A 19,181-nucleotide genomic window follows, 5' to 3' on the forward strand; every position below is an offset into this window, starting at 1 on the left:
TCAGCGTGGGACTAATGAATATTGGTACCGACGTCATGGAGAACTGAAATGTATGCTACGGAACTTAGGAACTCCTACATGGTTCGTTACACTAAGCTGTGCTGAGTATGCTTGGGATGATTGACTTGAATTTCTTCAAGAGGCAAATTCCAACATAAAAAATATTGAATACAAGACACCTGGAGAATTGTGCTCTTTGGATCCTGTTAATGTATGCAGATATTTCAATCATAGATTTGAAGCTATGATGTCTTTCATCTGCAATAAAAAGAATCCTCCTCTTGGAGAAGTTGTGGATTTCTTTTGGAGAAAGGAGTATAAAGCCAGAGGTGCTACTAATATACATATGCTGTTATGGATCAAGGACGCCCCCAAATTTGGAACAGATTCAGATGATACCATTTTGTCTTTCATTGAAGACTATGCCACATGTGCTGTACCCAATAGTAGACAAGATAAAAAAACTTAAAACAACAAGTCTTAAGATTCCAAAGCCATAGATGTGAAAAATACTGTCGATGAAAGTACAAGTCTGAGGATAAGTTCTATACTAAATGTCGTTTTGCATTTCCACGTCCTGTATTATCCAAAGGAAGAGTGAACAGTTTTATGTTAGCTATGCGACATACCATCACAAGAAAGTCTCTGAAAAATACCTACAACTTAAGAAGCGAAGAGTCAAAATACATAAATGACTACAATCCAGTTATTTTATCCATGTGGAACGCTAACATGGATATTCAGTATGTTGCGGACAATTCCATTGCTGTTGCTCGATATGTAACGTCCTACATTACTAAATCAGAAAAGACGGAATTGAAAGAAATGTGGGAAGAGATTTCTCACGAGAAGACTCTGTAAGAAATTATACAGTTTCAGTTTGAAGATGTTATCGCATCGTGAAATTGGAGCATATGAATGCTCAGATCGGTTATCATCTGCAAGTCTATACTCCAAAAGTAGAAGAATCATTTGGGTGAGTCTAGGTCTTGCAGCAATGCGAAATCGGGTACTGAAATCTGTTCAAGAAATTGAGTATTTAGCAGAAAAAGAACCAGAAAGTACAGATATTTTGAAAACGAATATGTTGGACACATATTACCCAAACAGAAATCATCATCTTGAGAACATGTGTCTCTATGAAGTGCTGCAAAACTACACTTTTAAAAGGAATACTACAGAGAACATCAATAATGGAAAATATGCAGGGATTGGTCCCGAAGGCTGTTTGGTGAAACAAAGGAGAATAAATTTAATTAATCACAGGAAACTGAGTTGCGACACTGCTGATAAAAGGGAATTTGACTATTTAGCCCTTTTGCAAATGTTCAAACCATGGCGTTCAGAACTGGAATTACTTGGAGATTTTCAGAGCTATGAAGTTTCATTTAATGCTTGTAAAGATAGCATACAATGCAGTGCTTTTGCAAATTATGTGAAAATGTTGAATGATTAAATTGATCAAGAACCTACAATTGCAGCTGAGATTGCTAGATACAGTTCTCAAGACAGTCAAAGTTCTAATGCACTGAGTCAAGATCCACTAGGACAACCAATTGTTGAAAATGAAGCAGCAATTGCCATGAATGAGGTGGAAACAGCAATGCATCAAGCTCAAGATGTAGTAATGCAGTTAGGAAACTTGGAAGAACAACTAAATGTTGAACAGAAACAAATATATCAGCAAGTGAAAGAACAGATTGACCATGGATTACTTCATGAAAAGAAAGAGTGCTCATGTATATCATTTCAACCTATCCGAATGTATGTGAGTGGTCAAGCTGGAACAGGAAAAAGTTTCTTAAAGTAAAGTAATTGCAAGTTATCTGCAGAAAACAACTGAGTCAAATTTGTCTTGGGTTGTCACTGCTCCAACTGGGTTGGCAGCACATAACATTAAAGGAATTACTTTACATCATTAACTAATGCTACCAGTAGAGCATGAGAACAAATTGGAATACCCCAAGCTATCTGGAGAAGCTTGTTGTGAAGTTTCAAGAGTCCTGTAGAAAATGAAACTTCTCATTATTGATGAGGTAAGCATGATCTCAAACTTGATGCTTGCCTTTGTGCATTTAAGAATGCAGCAAATTTTTAAAACAGAGTATGACGTGTTATTTGGAGGAAAACATGTCATAGTTTTTGGAGATCTACAGCAACTGACTCCTGTAAAAGGACAACCAGTATTTAAAACACTTGCGCATGAAGATACCAGAAAATCTCTGGGTAGTGTTGGAAACGTGAACATTTGGACATATTTTGAATACAAAGAACTGACGAAAAATATGCGACTGGCAAATGATGCTGAATATGAAAGTATTCTTCAAGATATAAGAATTGGACTTCTGACAGAACAAGGCAAACAAGCTTTGCAGAGTCTATTACTTTCCAATTTGTTTCCAAATGAAAATGTAGTTGCTGAGAAAATATACATGAAAATTGCAGAAAATAAAAGAGTGATCTACTTGATGCCAACACTGCGTGAGTGTTCTATATTCAACGAGGAACTATTGAAACTGGAAAATGAAGAAATTATAAAAATGGAAGCCATCGATAAAATAGAGCATGAAGGAATCACTATTATTTTGACGGGACAAATTTAACTAATGTTTTTAATAGGATTGGGCCAAATAGTTTTCCAGCATCATGGGCCACCTCAATTATTATCCCGGTATTTAAAAAAGGTGCTAGGCAGGATCCTTCTTGTTACAGACCTACTTCTTTAATTGATTCCTCAGTAAAAATATTAGGCAGAGTGGTCCAGCATAGACTGAGTGAGTGGCTGGAGGAGAGAGGGGTATTGTCTAATGCCCAATATGGTTTTAGACCTAATCGGAGTACCATCGATCAGTGCTTAAACCTGCATCTTTTAATTAGCAAGTATACGGTGGCTAAGGAGGGGTCCCTATATATGGGGTTTATGGACCTCTCCTCTGCTTTTGATCTCGTAAATAGATCAAAGCTCTGGAATATTCTTCTAGACATGGGAATTGACGCATCCCTTGTACACCTCTTAGCAGATCTACACTCGGACCTATCGACTAAAATTAGAGTTAATACTGAGGGGCGATGCACCAGACATTTTAGGTCAGAAAGGGGTGTCAGACAGGGATGCATTCTGGCACCCCTGCTGTTTACACTATATATAAACGCCCTTGAGTCTCAATTGGGAGAAGTCTCTTTGGATATTCCGCGTATAGGGGAACTGGCTATACCAGTTCTCCACTACGCGGATGATGCTGTCCTCCTGGCACGTACAGGGGTAGGATTACAAAAGTTGTTGGATGCCTTTGGAAATGTTATGGAGAACCTGGATTTAAAAATAAATGCAAAAAAATCCCAGGTTCTGACTGCAGGGAGGGGAAAGCGGAAATCCAAAGTTAAAACCTTTCTCTGTAGTGGGGAAGTGGTTTGCAGGGTACCCACATTCCCCTATTTGGGGGTTGTCTTTGATGAAAGGGGAACTTGGTGTGCACAAAACAACAGCCGAAGTGTGGCGTTTGCAAGGACTATTTCAGGGCTTAGGGGGTTCACTAAAAGGTTGGGGGCCAGACCAGTTGAAGCTCTCCTAAAGGTTTACAAAGCAAAATGCTTGGCCGTTGCAATGTATGGTTGTCATATATAGGGTTATACCACCCACAATAAAATTCAGCTAATAGAGAACAAATTTCTGAGAGATGTTATCTCTGTTCCTCAGTCCACCCCCACTTTTTCTACCCATACAGAAGTGGGGGTTGGATTTGTAACTGATCAAATCAAAATTGCACCTTTGATATATTGGCTAAAGATTTAGTTGAATGAAGAAATTACCCTAAACCATACTATATTGAAAAACTGCCTAAAACTGGATAACGCCAACAAAATCCCATGGCTGGCTTATATAAAATCTGGTCTCCAAAAAATAGGGCGCGATGCCCTTTTCTCATAACCTGAAGCTAACAAGAAAGGACCTTGCACCAATAAGAAATGTCCTACAGGTTATGTTATCTTTAGAGCGAGAGGAGACAGAACTGAAAAAAACAATAGTAAGAGCTAACTACGCATTGGTTAGCTGTCCAGGCCCTGAGCCATATCTGACTGTTGTGAATACCCCATACCACCGGTACCTTTTAATCAGATTTAGGTTTAACCCGATACATTTTTCTTTGGGTTTTTTCCGAACATGGTGTTCTATGGAATGTGCTGACCCCTGTAAATGTGATAATTTTTCAACACAGGATACCCTTCACTTTTTTATGTTTTGTAATTTTTATAATGATTGTAGAAGGAAGTTTTTGTTCCCAATCTTGAGGGATGCGGGATTTATACAGGTTAGGCCAGCACTTGTGTACCTACAGCAACTAAATTCTCCACGAATAAGGTTTCATGTTGCTAGTTTCCTGGCTGCTGCTATTCGTATTAGGAAAAAAATATATATTTCACCGCCGGATTAAAGTGGTTTTAATTAGAATATTTCTTGCATTTTAAAATGTGCTTGACGCATAATTTTATGGTAGTGGTTTTTAGATCATAGTTATGTTTGTGTTAGATTGGGTTCAATAGTCTATAATAAGTATATTATGAACTTTTTATATATTAAGATTTTTTAATTATGAAATTAAGTGTGGTTGCTTATGATTGTATAAATGTCTTTTATGATATTGAGTTATCGAATAAAGGAATTTGACTGACTGAAAACAAAACTAGATTCTTTAGAAAAAAAGATATCTAAAACGGCTGATTTAGAAAAGACTCTATATGCATGTATAAACTGTCGGGTAACTTTAAGGCGTAATTTGGATGTAGAAAAAGGTTTAGTTAATGGAGCAATGGGTAAAGTGGTGGATTTTGTTAATTATCAGAAAAAAGACGGATTGAATTTTTAAAAAATTTAATTTGATCAGATTGAAGAAGTTAAAGAAATTGGTCGTTGTTCAGTTTGTTCTTTGCTTGTTAAAGATTTATATGTCTGTAGGAAACAATTTCCATTTTCTCTGGCATACGCAGTGACTATTCATAAATCTCAAGAGTTAAGTGTAGACAGTGCATTGGTGAATATTGGATCTACTGTGTTTAAAGAGGGTATGGCATATGTTGCTTTGTCGCGAGTCAGAACATTATCTGGTTTGTTTTTGATTGATTTTAATGACACAAAGGTTACTGCAGATGCAAACTGTGTAAAATAGTATAATAGGTTAAGAAGAGCGTATGCTCCCAATTTAGGTAAATATCCTGTATTTGCAAAGCGTGTGGTTGGTCGAAAAAGAAGGTATGAGAATATCTGTACTGAAAGTGTAGAGAAGGGAAAAGAACAACATAATGTTGTCATTGCACGCAAAAAGAAAAAGGACACTGTTGAAGAGATTGTTGGTTATCAGTTTGAAAATAGTTCAGGCGTCAACTGCTATGCTAATGCAGTGGTCAATGTTTTTTATCTTGAAGGTTTGCAACAACAAATTATGCAGAATAGGGAAAAAAGATTTTGTTCCTTGTTGCATTCTGTTTACGAAAAATTGAGAACAGATACAAGTAAAATACAAACTGTTTCAGATGTTCGTAATCTTTTGGATGTATGTTCTGGTTCTACACAATTTACGCAAAATATCCAACAAGATTCTCAGGAATTTTTAATGTATATGCTTACCGTTTTTGAAAATGAAGGTGTAGAAATAGAAATTATTTTTGGCCTTTGTTACAAATGGGAACATCTTTGTGAAAATTGTATGTTTACATCTAGCACTAATGTAGACACTGAAAGATTTCTATATTTAACATTACCAGTCTGTAAATCAGTGTCTTTCAATTAATTAGTTAAAGCTGCAAATCAAAACATGGAGTGTAGCCAATGTAAATCAGAAATGTTATCCACATTATTTTAAAAACAATATGGACAATATATAATTTTAATGATGCAACGTTGTACAGCTGATGGAAGAAAATTGGACACTTTAATAAAGCAATTTGTAGCAACACAACTATCAATATCAGGAAGGACTTTTGTAGCAATTGCAATAATTTTCCATGATGGTCCTTCCACAACATCTGGACATTACACTGCCTATCTAAAATGTGACAAAGGCTGGACACTTTGTAATGATGCCCAGTTGGTTTTCAAACAACGTTTGCCTAGTAAATGACGAAATTCCTACCTAATTTTTTTAAAGCCAAAGTTTTAGGAAGATAATTCAGTCTCTGAGGAATTATTGTAATCTATTAGGATTACCATTGGACAATTTACATAAACAACAGTGCAAAAATACCATTTAGCCTCAAGGAAAGGTATATGTTTGAATTATGGACTTTTTCTTACTCTGACTCGGTGAATATTTTAAAGCGACAACATTTACAGTTTTTTATAAATTAAAGTTATTAAATTTTGTTAGCAGAAAGCATTTTATATATGTGTGATTTGTATTTTCTGGTATTTTACTGAGAATAGAATGTTAGTTTTTTTAAACAATCTTTTTGATTGTTTTTTGCCCACTGTTATGTGAGGAGTACAATTGAAATCACTATTTCTAGTGAAATTCAATATATTCTGAGAACAGCAAAAAAGGCAAAAAAAGAAATACTTTGTTTAAATTATGCTGCGTTGTTTATTATTACATGTTAAAACAATTTTTTCTTTTATTTCACAGATCCTAATTCTTAAATAAGCAATTTAGCCCAATTTAGATTACAAAAAACATCTGGAAAAAAGGAGTACCATTTTTTATTTCTATTACTGTGAAGGTAAGTTTAATTAAGTATTAATATGCACAATGGGCAGATCAGCAAGAAGCTACAAAGTTTGAATACGTTTTTCAAAACACCCTGTTTATACCTATGTAGTTTTGGAATCTCCCTGTGATAGGATGTCATATGACCTGCAAAAAAACAGATTTGAGTGGTTCATAATATTTCCCATTGTACCTATTGAAGGATCGTAATGATTTCAATCATTCTTCTTTGAGCACCTTTGCAGACAAAACTGTGTGCTTACCTCTGATCATTCACAAGCAATTTTCCAAACAGAAATATGTCACTTTTTGTAACATAGTTATGGCGCCAGACACTCCTTCATATTTACAAAGAGAGGAAAAGACACTCTGTGTACCTTTTCTTCTCCATGTAAATACGACCTCATCATACACACCACTTTGCGTCGAAAGGGTGTTCTATAAGTGTTGCTGTGCGTGATTGCACAGAATACTCATAGAACAAGACATCTCCAGATTTATCAAAAATCATAAATCTGGACATGTGTGTGAATGCTGCACCATCCTCCAATTTTTGTAGCAAGGCACAATAAGGAGAATTGTTTTCATTTCTCCTCATTTTTTATCTTTCAATATATGCTACAATGTCCAGCATACATTGAAGGAGAAAAATGCCTTTACTGATTGTGCTTGCGCAAAAACAAACTCCACACGACACAGATATCCTTGCACCATGGTGCAAGGGTGCCTGTGTCACCACATGGCTGCAGTTTAAGCAGCTGTGCAGAGGGAAGCATAGACTTGCAGCATATTTATGTACATATATTGCATCCCTGTGCTTCAGAAGTACCACAGCACACTGCAGTTAAAGAGCTTACTGTGTGATGCTGCCGGACTTACTCATAGATCTGCACTTATACTTTCACCATACACTACTAATGCATTTGTTCAGTCAATTATGCACTACACATACATTCATCTAAACTTTCACACACTATCATACAAATATAGCTCTTTTTTAAACAGAGAAGTTAGTTCTGACAAGAACTTTTTATTTCTTCTTTTTTGTTTTATTTTATTTTGTGCTTTTTTCAACAATGTTGTGTTTCTTTAAAAAAAAATTTAAAACAAAAAAAGCGAACAGGATGAACAAAATAGTGAACTTTAGGAAAAAAAATAAACAAAAGTTTAACACTGGTGGTTTTTCTGCGCTCTGCAGATAAGCTCAATGGACTGCTTTCCATAGCAGAGCAGTTTGTTGCATTTAATGCAACTAATTTTAAGTTGTCCGAAATCGGGACGTATGTTTGGGTGACCGACAGATGGCAATGCCGTAGATGTACTTGCCACTGCTGGCGGAGGGTTGTGGCGCATTCTTCTGCACTCTTCCCTTGCCAGGTTGACGGGGTGCAAAGTCCTGAGGTGATTCATCATACTTGCGGTCCCTCAAGAGTACTTTTTGGTTGGATCACCTCTCGACAGGACCCTCTGGCAAATTTTGCAAGTGACTTTAGTTGCATTCTGTTAGAAATGGGATTTCTGGTTGGCTAGGGCTTGCGCCAAAGCCAGGCAGAAACCACCACTCTAGTCAGGGCAAGGAAGGTACACGCCAAAGATAACCCCTGCTCACCCCCTTGGTAGCTTGGCACGAGCAGTCAGGCTTATCTCTGAGGCGATGTGTAAAGCGTTTGCGCGCGCACCCAGCAACAACACCCAAGGCCCACCACAAAGGAAACTCCACACAAGGTATTCTATAAAAATAGCCTTTGTATTATACACAACACATCAGATAAAAACACACACTTTACAATGTGCCAACAGGCACGGGCAGAATTTACAAGGGATTATATGAACAGGGGACAGGGCCACATAGACCACTGTCCGAAATTAGCACTCTTAGAACTTAGGAATAATACTTTAGAACATAGCACACAATAACATATATAACACACAATCAGTAACTCCTGGTAACCAGAAAGTACCACCTACGCAACCCTAACCACCTTAGGAAAATACTGCGCAGGGAATCAGGACCTCACCAGCACCACCTGTACTAGGAGAAAAACAGCCACCTAAGTATCACAATACCTGTAGGGGTAAACGCACATTACACATGACGCATAAAAACATTCAGAGGTGTAACACAAGGCACATGACGCATAAAAATACATTCAGCGGTGCAGGTTAGGAACACAATTGCGCAAGAACTCACATAAGCCACCACCTGTGGCAGTCCCTAGGCCAACTGGCCTTGCTGGGGCTAGGACACCCTGTGTCCAGCAGAGTCAGGGCGCGCCTGCGCAGGCTGCGCAAACCAGGCGCACAAGTCACAACCTACACGTAGCAGTTGCCCACCAAGTGCTGGGCAACTGGAGAGGCTGGGGCACCACTGTGCCTTCCTAAACAAATATTGCAGGGGTTGGAGCCTCCTAGGCTCTGAAATGAATAATGTGCCTTTTTGGGAGCCTTCTAGGCTCTTTCAATGATGTGCCCCCTAGAGCGTTCTAGCGCTCTAGAACAACGATTGCCCTCCTCGTTGGAGCGGCCCGCTGCCTTCCGGGGCCGCTCTGCGTACCAAAGGAAATGCCCCCGTGTGCGTTGGAGCCCTCGCCGGCTCTTCAAAACATAATCACCACGTTGGAGCGCCTCGCACTCAGAAACCGAGGAAAATGCCCCCTTAGACGTTGGAGCCTTCCCGGCTCTTAAACAAAATGCGCCCCGTTGGAGTGGTCCGCTCTGGAGCGGGGCCGCTCTGCTACCGCCTCTCCCCACCCGGACTCCCTTTAACTCTTACCGGCTGGGGGAGAGGTGGCGAAGGCAGGACTCCGGTCTGCGGGGCTTTCACTCGCTGCACTCGGGGAGGCGGGGTAGGCTCCCGTGCTCTCCCGTCTTCTCTTCTCGGTCCCGGCGCGGACTCTCCTCTCGCAGGGCTTCCCTTTTTGGAAGTCCCGCCCACGGAGTCCCCACCTTCCGGGTCGCGCCAGGCAGAGGCCCGGGGGAATCCAATGCGCGGCTCGGGCCGCGGCGGTGATTTTAACTTCACAAGAGGGGTGGGCTCCCTCGCAATAAGCAATATACGGCGGGGTGGGCACCCGCCGTAGGGAAATAATTAAATAAGCGGGGTAGGCACCCGCAAGCGCACTACAATGCCGGGTGGGCACCGGCCTCCAGAATAAAGCGCTCCTAGCGCTACGGCCAAGGTGAAAGCGCTCTAGAAGCGCTGGGGGCACCAAATAAATCGCTCCTAGCGCTAAGGCAAATAAGAAGCGCTTCCAGGCGCTTTGGGGGACACAAATAAAGCGCTCCCAGCGCTTTAGGATAAAAAGAACCACAAAGTCCAGCAAAGTTCTTCCCTGCATGCAGCAGGGCAGGGGTGGGGGCAAGGCTGGACCCAGAGCCAGCTCACTGGGCCTCCAGGCAGGGAGGTAGTCCAAGTGGCGGTCCTCTGGTCCAGCAGCAGCAGCAGCCCCCCTCAGGTAAGATCCTGGCAGAGAACAGTTTCTGTGGGGACACAGCCCCATTTTTATACACTAAAACCCTTTGTTCTTGGTTCAGGGTGAGGGGGAAAACCAGTCGCAGCTGGTTGGGGAGCACCCCTTGATGTGCTCAGCCCCTCACTCTATTCACTGGCAGGGCTAGGGTCGTCAGTCGCACCGCAGGGGGCGGAGCCAGCATTGTGTGGGGAAAACCCTGCCCTATTCAGGACCCAGGTGTACTCCTCCCACCCATCTAGCTGCTGATCTCCCCATTCACCACTGGGTGACTCATCCTGACTCTGGGGAATCCCTAGCCCGTCACATGACCTCAACCAGCCAATCACGCGACAAGGCACACATTTTACACTGCACACCGAAGTGCCCACTTCTAGAAGTGGCACTTCCACACTAGGTACATGCACGCCGCACACATCACCGCGCAGCATTCAATCACACGAGTCCGCACATACCAAACTCGGGCCTGCACACCCCACGCATCAGGAACTACTAGGGACACATACATTCCCCATGCATTCCTATGGGAGGGCAGGCCTATCTCACCACATGCACTCAGAGCGCGCACGCACTTTACCTTGGGACACAGGGAAAGTGCGCAGAAACCAAAAAATCACCACACCAAGTCACCAGTAAAAAGCAAAAAAGTTCAGGGGTGAACCTGCCAGAAGGGCCAAGTCCAACACATTTGTTTTAGTTTGTCCTTCAGGAAAGGAAAAAAAATGCCAAACCACTGAGGTGTATCGTTCAGGGCGTGGAGGTTCAGGAAGAAACCCATCAACTGAAGAATGTTCTGAATCAGATGGTGGCTGCTGTCCAGAAGCCATTTTCTTCAGATTGAAATGAGTAGCAGATGTGGAAATCTCCCAAAAAAAGTTCTTCTGAGGTACGAGATGTTTCTCCAAAGAAGCTCAAAGAAGAATGATGGAAATGGGTGGGGTCCTTCAATAGTTACAATGAGAAATGTAATGAACCAATCAAATCTCATTTTTTCAGGTCAAATGGGGTCCGCACACCCTGCGCATAGGCAGCACACACCCAGCGCCACTTCGCGAAATCGTATTAAAAACTAATATAGGTTTATTAAAAGTAAAAGTATATTATTTTTATGATTAGGTCAGATATTGTCTTGCCTTAATATTTATATTGAATACATATATATATCTTTTTCGACAGTAAAACTTTTTGCAGGAGTCGCGCACCTACCGCGTCGATCACGATCCTTGCGGGACGCCGCAGATGACTTCGGTGGCCGTGGAGCAGAACGGGGGGAGGCGGACTCTGTGTTCTGCCGGCGAGGAACGAGATGATCCACTCCAAGGCCTTGCCTTGGATTCCGATGTTGCTGAGGTGCTGTACTAGGGTGCGGTGGCAAACGGTGTTGAAGGCTGCTGAGAGGTTCAGGAGGATGAGGGCAGTTGACTCTCCTTTGTCGAGCAGGGACCTGATGTCTTCGGTGGCAGCTATGAAGTCGGTCTCGAGGAAGGCGGAGAGTTGCTTGTTGACGGTCTTCTCTATGACTTTGGCCGGAAAAGGGAGGAGCGAGATGGGGCGGAAGTTCTTGAGGTCCGTGGTGGGTTTCTTCAGGAGAGCGCTGAGCTCGGCGTGTTTCCAGCTCTCTGGGAAGGTGGCAGCTGCGAAGGAGCTGTTGATGATGTCCCGGAGTTGGGGTGCGATGATGGAGTCGGCTTTATTGTAGATGTGGTGTGGGCAGGGATCTGTAGGGGAGCCGGAGTGGATGGTGTTCATCGTGCGGGCGATGTCTTCGGTGCTGACCGTGGTCCAGGTGCGGAGGGTGGTGGTGGGGGGCGCCTGATCGGTGATCGGGTTCGTGGTCTGTGTGCCGAATCTGTTGTGTATGTCGGCGATCGTGCGGTGGAAGAACGAAGCGAGTGAGTCGCAGAGGTCCTGCGTGGGTGTGATGTCGTTGTTGCAGGCGCTGGGGCTGGAGAGCTCTTTGACAATGCTGAAGAGTTCCTTGGTGTTGTGGGAGTTGTTGTCCAGGCGCTCTTTGAATGCAGTCCTTTTGGTGGTGCGGATCAGTTGGTGGTGTTTGCGGGTGGCGTTCTTGAGGGCTGTCATGTTATCAGTAGTCTGTTCGTGGCGCCAGGCTTTCTCAAGGGTGCAGCAGGTTTTCTTGGAGATTTTGAGTTAGTCGGTGAACCAGGGGGGGCTTTCCTGCTGCTGTGTCTGCTGGGGGGGTTCTTCAGTGGTGCGAGGGCATCGGCGCAGTTGGTGAGCCACTGCGTGAGGTTGCAGGCTGCTTCGTTGGGGTCCGTAGTGTTGGTGGGGGGGTTCTGGCTGAGGGAGGTGGTGAGCTGGACGGCGGTGATCTTGCTCCATCTTCTGCGGGGAACCTGTTGAGGGTGGTGGTGAGTCGTGGTTCTCCTGAAGTTGAAGTGGACGCATCTGTGGTCTGTCCAGTGTAGTTCGGTGGAGTGGCTGAAGGAAAAGTGCTTGCTGGAAGTGAAGATGGGGTCAAGCGTGTGGCCGGCGTAGTGGGTGGGGGTGTTCACCAACTGCTTGAGTCCGAGGTTGGCGAGGTTGTCCAGCAGGGTGGCGGAGTTGCGGTCGTTGTTGTTCTCCAGGTGGAAGTTGAGGTCTCCTAGGAGGATGTAGTCTGAGGAGGTGAGGGCGTGCGGGCTGACGAAGGCTGCGATGGCTTCACTGAATTGTGTGCGTGGTCCTGGGGGTCGGTATACGAGGGTGCCTCGGAGGGTGGTCTTGGGGTCGGTGTGTATCTGGAAGTGGAGGTGTTCGGCGGCGGTGAGGGAGTCGTCGGAGTAGGTCGTGATTCGGATGGAGTTTCTGTGGACGATGGCGATGCCTCCTCCGGCTTGGTTGACGCGGTCTTTCCGGGTGATCTTGTAGCCATCCGGGATGGCTGTGGCGATGTCGGGAGCTGAGGAGGCGTTCATCCATGTTTCTGTGAGGAAGGCGATGTTGTGTCGAGGAGGTTCCAGAGTACGACGGCATGTCTGTGGACGGAGCAGGTGTTGAGCAAGATGCACTTGAGGTGATTGTTGCTAGAGTCTGGCTTCGCGGGTGCGGTGTGGGTGCAGGTAAAGTTGCAGGCGTTGCAGGTGAAGGCTCCGTGGGTGCGCTTCGGGGTGGCTTGGTAGCAGGCTGGCTGTCGGCCGGTGTTGAGTGCGAGGAGGGTGGCGGCGTCATATCTGTCGTGTTGGCTGGGTCCGACGAGGACCAGGGGTTCTGGCGCTGGGCGTGGTCCAGGCGTGGACGGGCGCAGAAGGGCTTGCCTTTGGCGCGCAATCGGCGCGCCCGCTGCACGTGACCGCTGCGCGTTCGCGTGGTCCCCGCCATAAATGGCGAAGTGGGAGGGAGGAGCAGCTGGGAGGCGGGATCGGGGTGGCCAATGGGAGAGGGAACAGAAGAAAAAAGGGGGCGGGGCAGCGGAAAAGGCGGCGGGAGCACAAAAACCAAAACCAGGGGCAAAAACAGCAAATACAGAGTCAGGGGCACAACAGTGGGAGAAAAAAAAAACAAGAAAATACAGGCACAACATTAAAAAACGAGGGAAAAGAGAACCTCAGCCGCAGGGGCAGCGGCGACCAGGCGGCGGCAGCACTGGGGACCGGGTGCACTCAGGAGGAGCCACGCGGCGGGTGGAGCGACGGGCTCTGACGAGGTCAGGTCATATTTACTATATACAACATTATTCACTAACCCATGTATTCACTAAGATATACTTAGTCAGTTATACAATCGATTTTTCATAAAAAACAATCAATTTAGACACTTATATACTCATTTATTCTTCCATCGAGCTTCAGATGTACATATATAAAACTTATTTCATTAAAAAAAAACACATTCACTGGATGATGTCATCAGTGGGGTCATCAGTGATGTCATTTGAGATGGCATCAGTGATGTCACTGACCATGTCATGAGTGATGTTGCTGGAGCGGGTAATTCAAAAAAATGTTGTATACCCTCCCCATTTTGCATGTTTATGCTAATTAAATTAATTAATTAATTATAATCGAACTAATGGATTGAAGTGGAAATTATTAATCAATCTTATTAATAATTGAAATACACGTGGGATTGCTTTACATGACTTTATTAATTTGTAAACTAAATTATGTACGCATACTAATGATAGACAATTAGAATATTGTATGATATATGTGGCTTTTGTGATGTATTTGTGATTTGTGCTTTATTCAGTAAGTATAAACCGCTTGAGTGTTGCTTATTGCTAGATAAATACATACACATATGGGTATTAGCAAGGGAATAACATTTTATTAGTTATTTCTATGTATTAATTGCTTTTTGTGTTTCTTTTGCTTAAGTTGACCATTTGGGCCTGCCACAAAATGGCTGCCTCCGGTACCTAACTTGACTGTCGACGCTACACGAGGTTTTGGGTGAAGTGCGCCTGGGCCAACGCCAGCTACAGTGGCCTCGTCATGACCCTAACCAGACTGTACCCACCAAGGTCGCCCTGGGAAGCAAGCCAGCTTTTCAGATGAACAATAAGACGCCTCTTAAAACCGGAACAAGCAAGACTGATGATCTAAGGGACATTATTTCATGAGAACCCTGTCAGACGATCGCCGATTGTCCAATCAGAGGAGCTGGAAACCAATATTTGTTACATTTTGTCAATGATTTTACTTTAAATTATGATAGAATAGAGAGGTTGGTGCTGGTTCGTTTAGGCTTTTCTCATTTTCCTGACGTTATGCTGACTGAGAGGACGGTGACGCTGCAGGACAGCTGTTTCCCTGAATCTTTGACGGACTGAATTAATGCCCAAACTCCTGATGAACTGAAATTACTAAATTTGATGGGCATAGATTTGCGAGACTACAGGATTTGACTTAGAGGACGACAATTAGCCAGAATAGGTAAATATGATGATTGGCGGCTTGAATAAACAAATGATTTAATTTGCATTAATTAGATAAAGATTTAATTGATTAACTACCAAATGAGTTGGGTTGTTTATTCATTGAAAATGTATTAATTTAAAGGTAAATTAGAGAATTGGAAGTCAACCTAAACCAGCAACTAACTGATCAATCCCAATTTAGGAGAGGAATACTAAGGGTGAAGTTCAGGGCCTAATGAGTATCAGAAGGTTGTGTAGATTTGTTGCTCATTAGGGTAAAGAGGTAATTCCTTTCATGTCAGCGTTTGGAAGATAATCGCCTCCCGAGAAACACAGATTGATGGTGAGTGAATGTTGGTGTTATGGGCCCCACCAGCGAATGTATGGTTAGTGTGTGTTTGTGAGATCTTTGGTCTGTGACGGAAGGAGGGATTTGTATTCCACGCTGCAGCAAAGTAATATGTGACGTCATCAGCAGTGGATTGCGGGCGCGCGAGTTATAGTTAGCTGAACTAACTATAACGGGGGAATTTCAATGGTTTTGTACGAGGGAAATGTCCAGCTAGCTATAACGCCCCTGAAACCTATGGTTTTTTCAGTGAATTTCTAAGGTTTTTTAAATGCTAATTCCTAACTATAACGTGCCTGAAACATATGTTTTTTCAGTGAATATATATATATATATATATATATATATATATATGCAAAAAAGAAGCAGAGAACTCTAGGTAGTTCTCAAATTTAGGTGGAAAGCAGCTCCTGTATGGAGCACTCTCAACACCAGTGACACTCTAGATCTGCTCACCTCAAATGTCTGTTTTTCTATCAAAATCTTTAAGCATAGGATTAGCACAGTGCCATCCACGCCGAGATAGAAAAAGACAAAGTCTTTTGCCATTTGTACAGCAAAGTCTTTAAGCATAGGACTACCACAGTGCTGTCCTTGCCGAGCTGTAAAATGACAAAAGCTTTTTACCACCCCAGGCACAGTATTACAGCTTTGAATTGGTAAAAATACCAATCAAGCCAACCTGAAATGAGGAAAAGCAACCCCTGACACAGTGTTACGCTCTAATTAGAGCTCGTCACTCTATGCCAGAAAGGGTATTTCTTTGACTTATACTGGGTGCTCCCTTATGTCTGGACAAAGCTATACCTCTCTGAAGAGCTCTAATTAGAGCGAAACACTGTGTCAGGGGTTGCTTTTACTCATTTCAGGTTGGCTTGATTTGTATTTTACCAATTCAAAGCTGTAATACTGTGCCTGGAGTGGTAATTGGCTTTTGTCATTTTACAGCTCGGCAAGGACAGCATTGTGGTAGTCCTATGCTTAAAGACTTTGCTGTACAAATGGCAAAAGACTTTGTCTTTTCTATCTCGGCGTGGATGACACTGTGCTAATCCTATGCTTAAATATTTTGTTAGAAAAACAGACATTTGAGGTGAGCAGATCTAGAGTGTCGCTGGTGTTGAGAGTGCTCCATACAGGAGCTGCTTTCCACCTAAACTTGAGAACTACCCAGAATTCTCTGCTTCTTTTTTGCATAATTTATTCGTCACTCTATGCCTGAAAGGGTATTTCTTTGAGATATATATATATATATATATATATATAGAGAGAGAGAGAGAGAGAGAGAGTTTATCATATAACTTAATACATGTAAGCATAAAACACTGAAACTTCTCTACTTAATCAAGATCATCCATCCCTCACTTCCACAACCTACTCACACATCAATAATTAAGACCTCCATATACTCATTTGTCTCATTCATACCCCATTCATACTAAAATTACTCAATATCTTTCACCCAACTAAAACCTGCACAAAAGAATGAAATTTCCAGGCCTAGCAAATCACACAATACAAATATGTTCTACATTACATTATACATGAATACATTTCTTTTGACATTTACATACGAATTACAGTAACTCAACAGACTGACCCTGTAGGAAAGTTTTCCTTTTGGTATGATTACCCCCCACCTTTTGCCTGACTCTGATGCATCTTTGACTGAGTGTGCACTGGGGTCCTCCTAACCAGGTTTACAGTGTCTGTGTTCTTTCCCAAAACTGTACCTTTGTTTCCACAATTGGCGCACCTCTGACACACATGTAAGTCCCTTGTAAATAGTACCAGTGGTACCAAGGGTCTTGTGGTCCGAGAGGGTCACTAAGAGCTGCAGCATGTATTGTGCCACCCTAAGAGACTCCTCACCAAACACAAACACTGCCACTGCAGTCTGCGTGCTTTAGAGCAGATAAAAGCGTAGAGTCGACCTGGCACACAACCCTGTGTGCCAGGCCTACCAGCACCACAAGAGGCATAGGTAAGACACCCCTTCAGCAGGCCTTACAGCCTTAAGACAGGGTGCACTATAACTCTTTTGAGGGCATAACTGCATGAGCAGATATGCCCCTATAGTTTTTAAGTCCATTCTTAGACATTATAGGTGAACAGTGAAGCCATACTGAATGAATGGGCTGAGAGCTTGTCAATACAAGTTGCACAGCTCTGTGATGGCTTCACCGAATTACCAGATGTCTGATACCAAATATCTCAGATTAATGAACCCACACTCATGCCAGTGCTGGATACATTAACAAATGCACTCAAGAGGGCTCCTCAGAGGGGCCCCCTGAAAACCTCTAGTGTGCGCCCGACTGGTCAGCACCATCCTGCCACTTCTAGACAGGTTTCTGATGCCCTGAGGTGGGCGCCTTTTGCTTTAGTGGGTCAGAAACAAAGCCTGCTCTAGGTGGGGGTGCTTCACACCTACACCCAAGCAGGAACAGCATTGAAGAGCGGTGAGCCTCAATGGCTTCCCATCCTTTGTTATGCTGACCAGGGCTGACTCGCCCCCCTGACCAAGACCCACTTTTGGCAGCAAGGTTGTGGGAAAGTTAGTAAGCAGGATTGGTGTGTCCCCTCTAGGCAGGACCACCCTTAAGGTTTCCTTGGCTGAAGTGACCCACTCCCCTCCTTTGAAAAGCCTTCATTTTGTTTTGGAGGATTTAAGTCAATAAGGTTAGGGGTATGCCCCCTCCCCAGAGGGAGTGGACATACAAAGGGTGTAGTCACCCTAAAAGTAAGTAGATCATAGGCTACCTTCTGACCCCTGTAACGCCCTAAAACATTAAGGGGCACCCCAAACCTTAATCCTCATATTACTGATGACCTACAAAGAAGAGGACAAAAACAAGCCATGCAGCAGCGAAGACTGAAGACACCAACTGACTTGGCCCCAGCCCTATCGGCCTGTCTGCAGCCATCAAAGCCCCTGCTCTAGAAGAGTGACTTGTCTGCAAGCCAGTGATCTCAAGAACCCTGGGAGGACCGCCTGCCTTCTAAATAGACTCCTGATCTCCATGGACAGCGGACCTGTCCAAAAGAAAAGCAACTAAAGACCAAAGCGGTGCCTTTGGAACCGCCAAGTCAACCACCTCTGCACCCAATGCCCAAGTCCAAGAGTCAACTATTACTAAACACTTCTAGTAAAATACTGGATCTATTACTTTCACCAATGCTTATTCTTTTTGACTGGGAAACTGAAAAACAAAACTGATACAAGCTAAACTTCAGCTCTCTGGGGCCACATTCACAACCATGGGATCCCGCTTGCATCCCATGGCCCTGCTGTGATGGCCAATGGCAGGACCTGGAACATTTCCTCCCTCCTCCAAACTAAGAACAGGGCCGAACTGTTGCACCTCTTCTCTTGAGGCTAATCTAAGCTCTCAGTATTCACATGTACAATATCAGCACGTGTACCCCGACCATCGAGAGACAGGTTAATTGAAGCAGAAAAATACCATACATAGATCAACTTGGCAAATATTTATCAACAAATTAAGAACTTACTATGAATTGGCACTTGACTTATCCTCATCTTCTTGGAAGATTTTGCCATTCTGGTTGAGTATCTTGAAGCCTTAGTAAAAGTAAGATTCAGGCTTTCCGTTGCTTCATCCGTGTTTTCCTATCAAGGGAAAAAGAACAATTGTTTTTTTTTTTTTAAATAATGGTAAATTAAAGTTAATCTAATGGTCAGTCTGCACTTGTGCTACTTACTCTCGGAGAAATTGATAGCAGTGTTGGCCCAGTGCTTAGTCTAAGATGGTGGTTTCCGGTGCTTGGCACCAGCACTT

At 43.3% G+C, this 19,181-nt stretch overlaps 1 protein-coding gene across 2 annotated transcripts in view; it reads right to left on the minus strand.

Annotated features, from left to right (window-relative positions):
• LOC146805169 (uncharacterized) overlaps positions 1-19,181 on the minus strand; it is a 182,432-nt gene that overhangs the window by 147,223 nt on the left and 16,028 nt on the right. For both annotated transcript variants that reach the window (XM_085622361.1, XM_085622360.1), the window contains exon 3: positions 18,895-19,012. In XM_085622361.1, coding sequence (XP_085478487.1) covers positions 18,895-19,012 — 118 coding nt within the window. The remainder of the gene's footprint in view (positions 1-18,894; positions 19,013-19,181) is intronic.

Source organism: Triturus cristatus, chromosome 8, assembly GCF_964204655.1.
Source record: "Triturus cristatus chromosome 8, aTriCri1.1, whole genome shotgun sequence".
NCBI classification, from domain to species: Eukaryota; Metazoa; Chordata; class Amphibia; order Caudata; family Salamandridae; genus Triturus; species Triturus cristatus.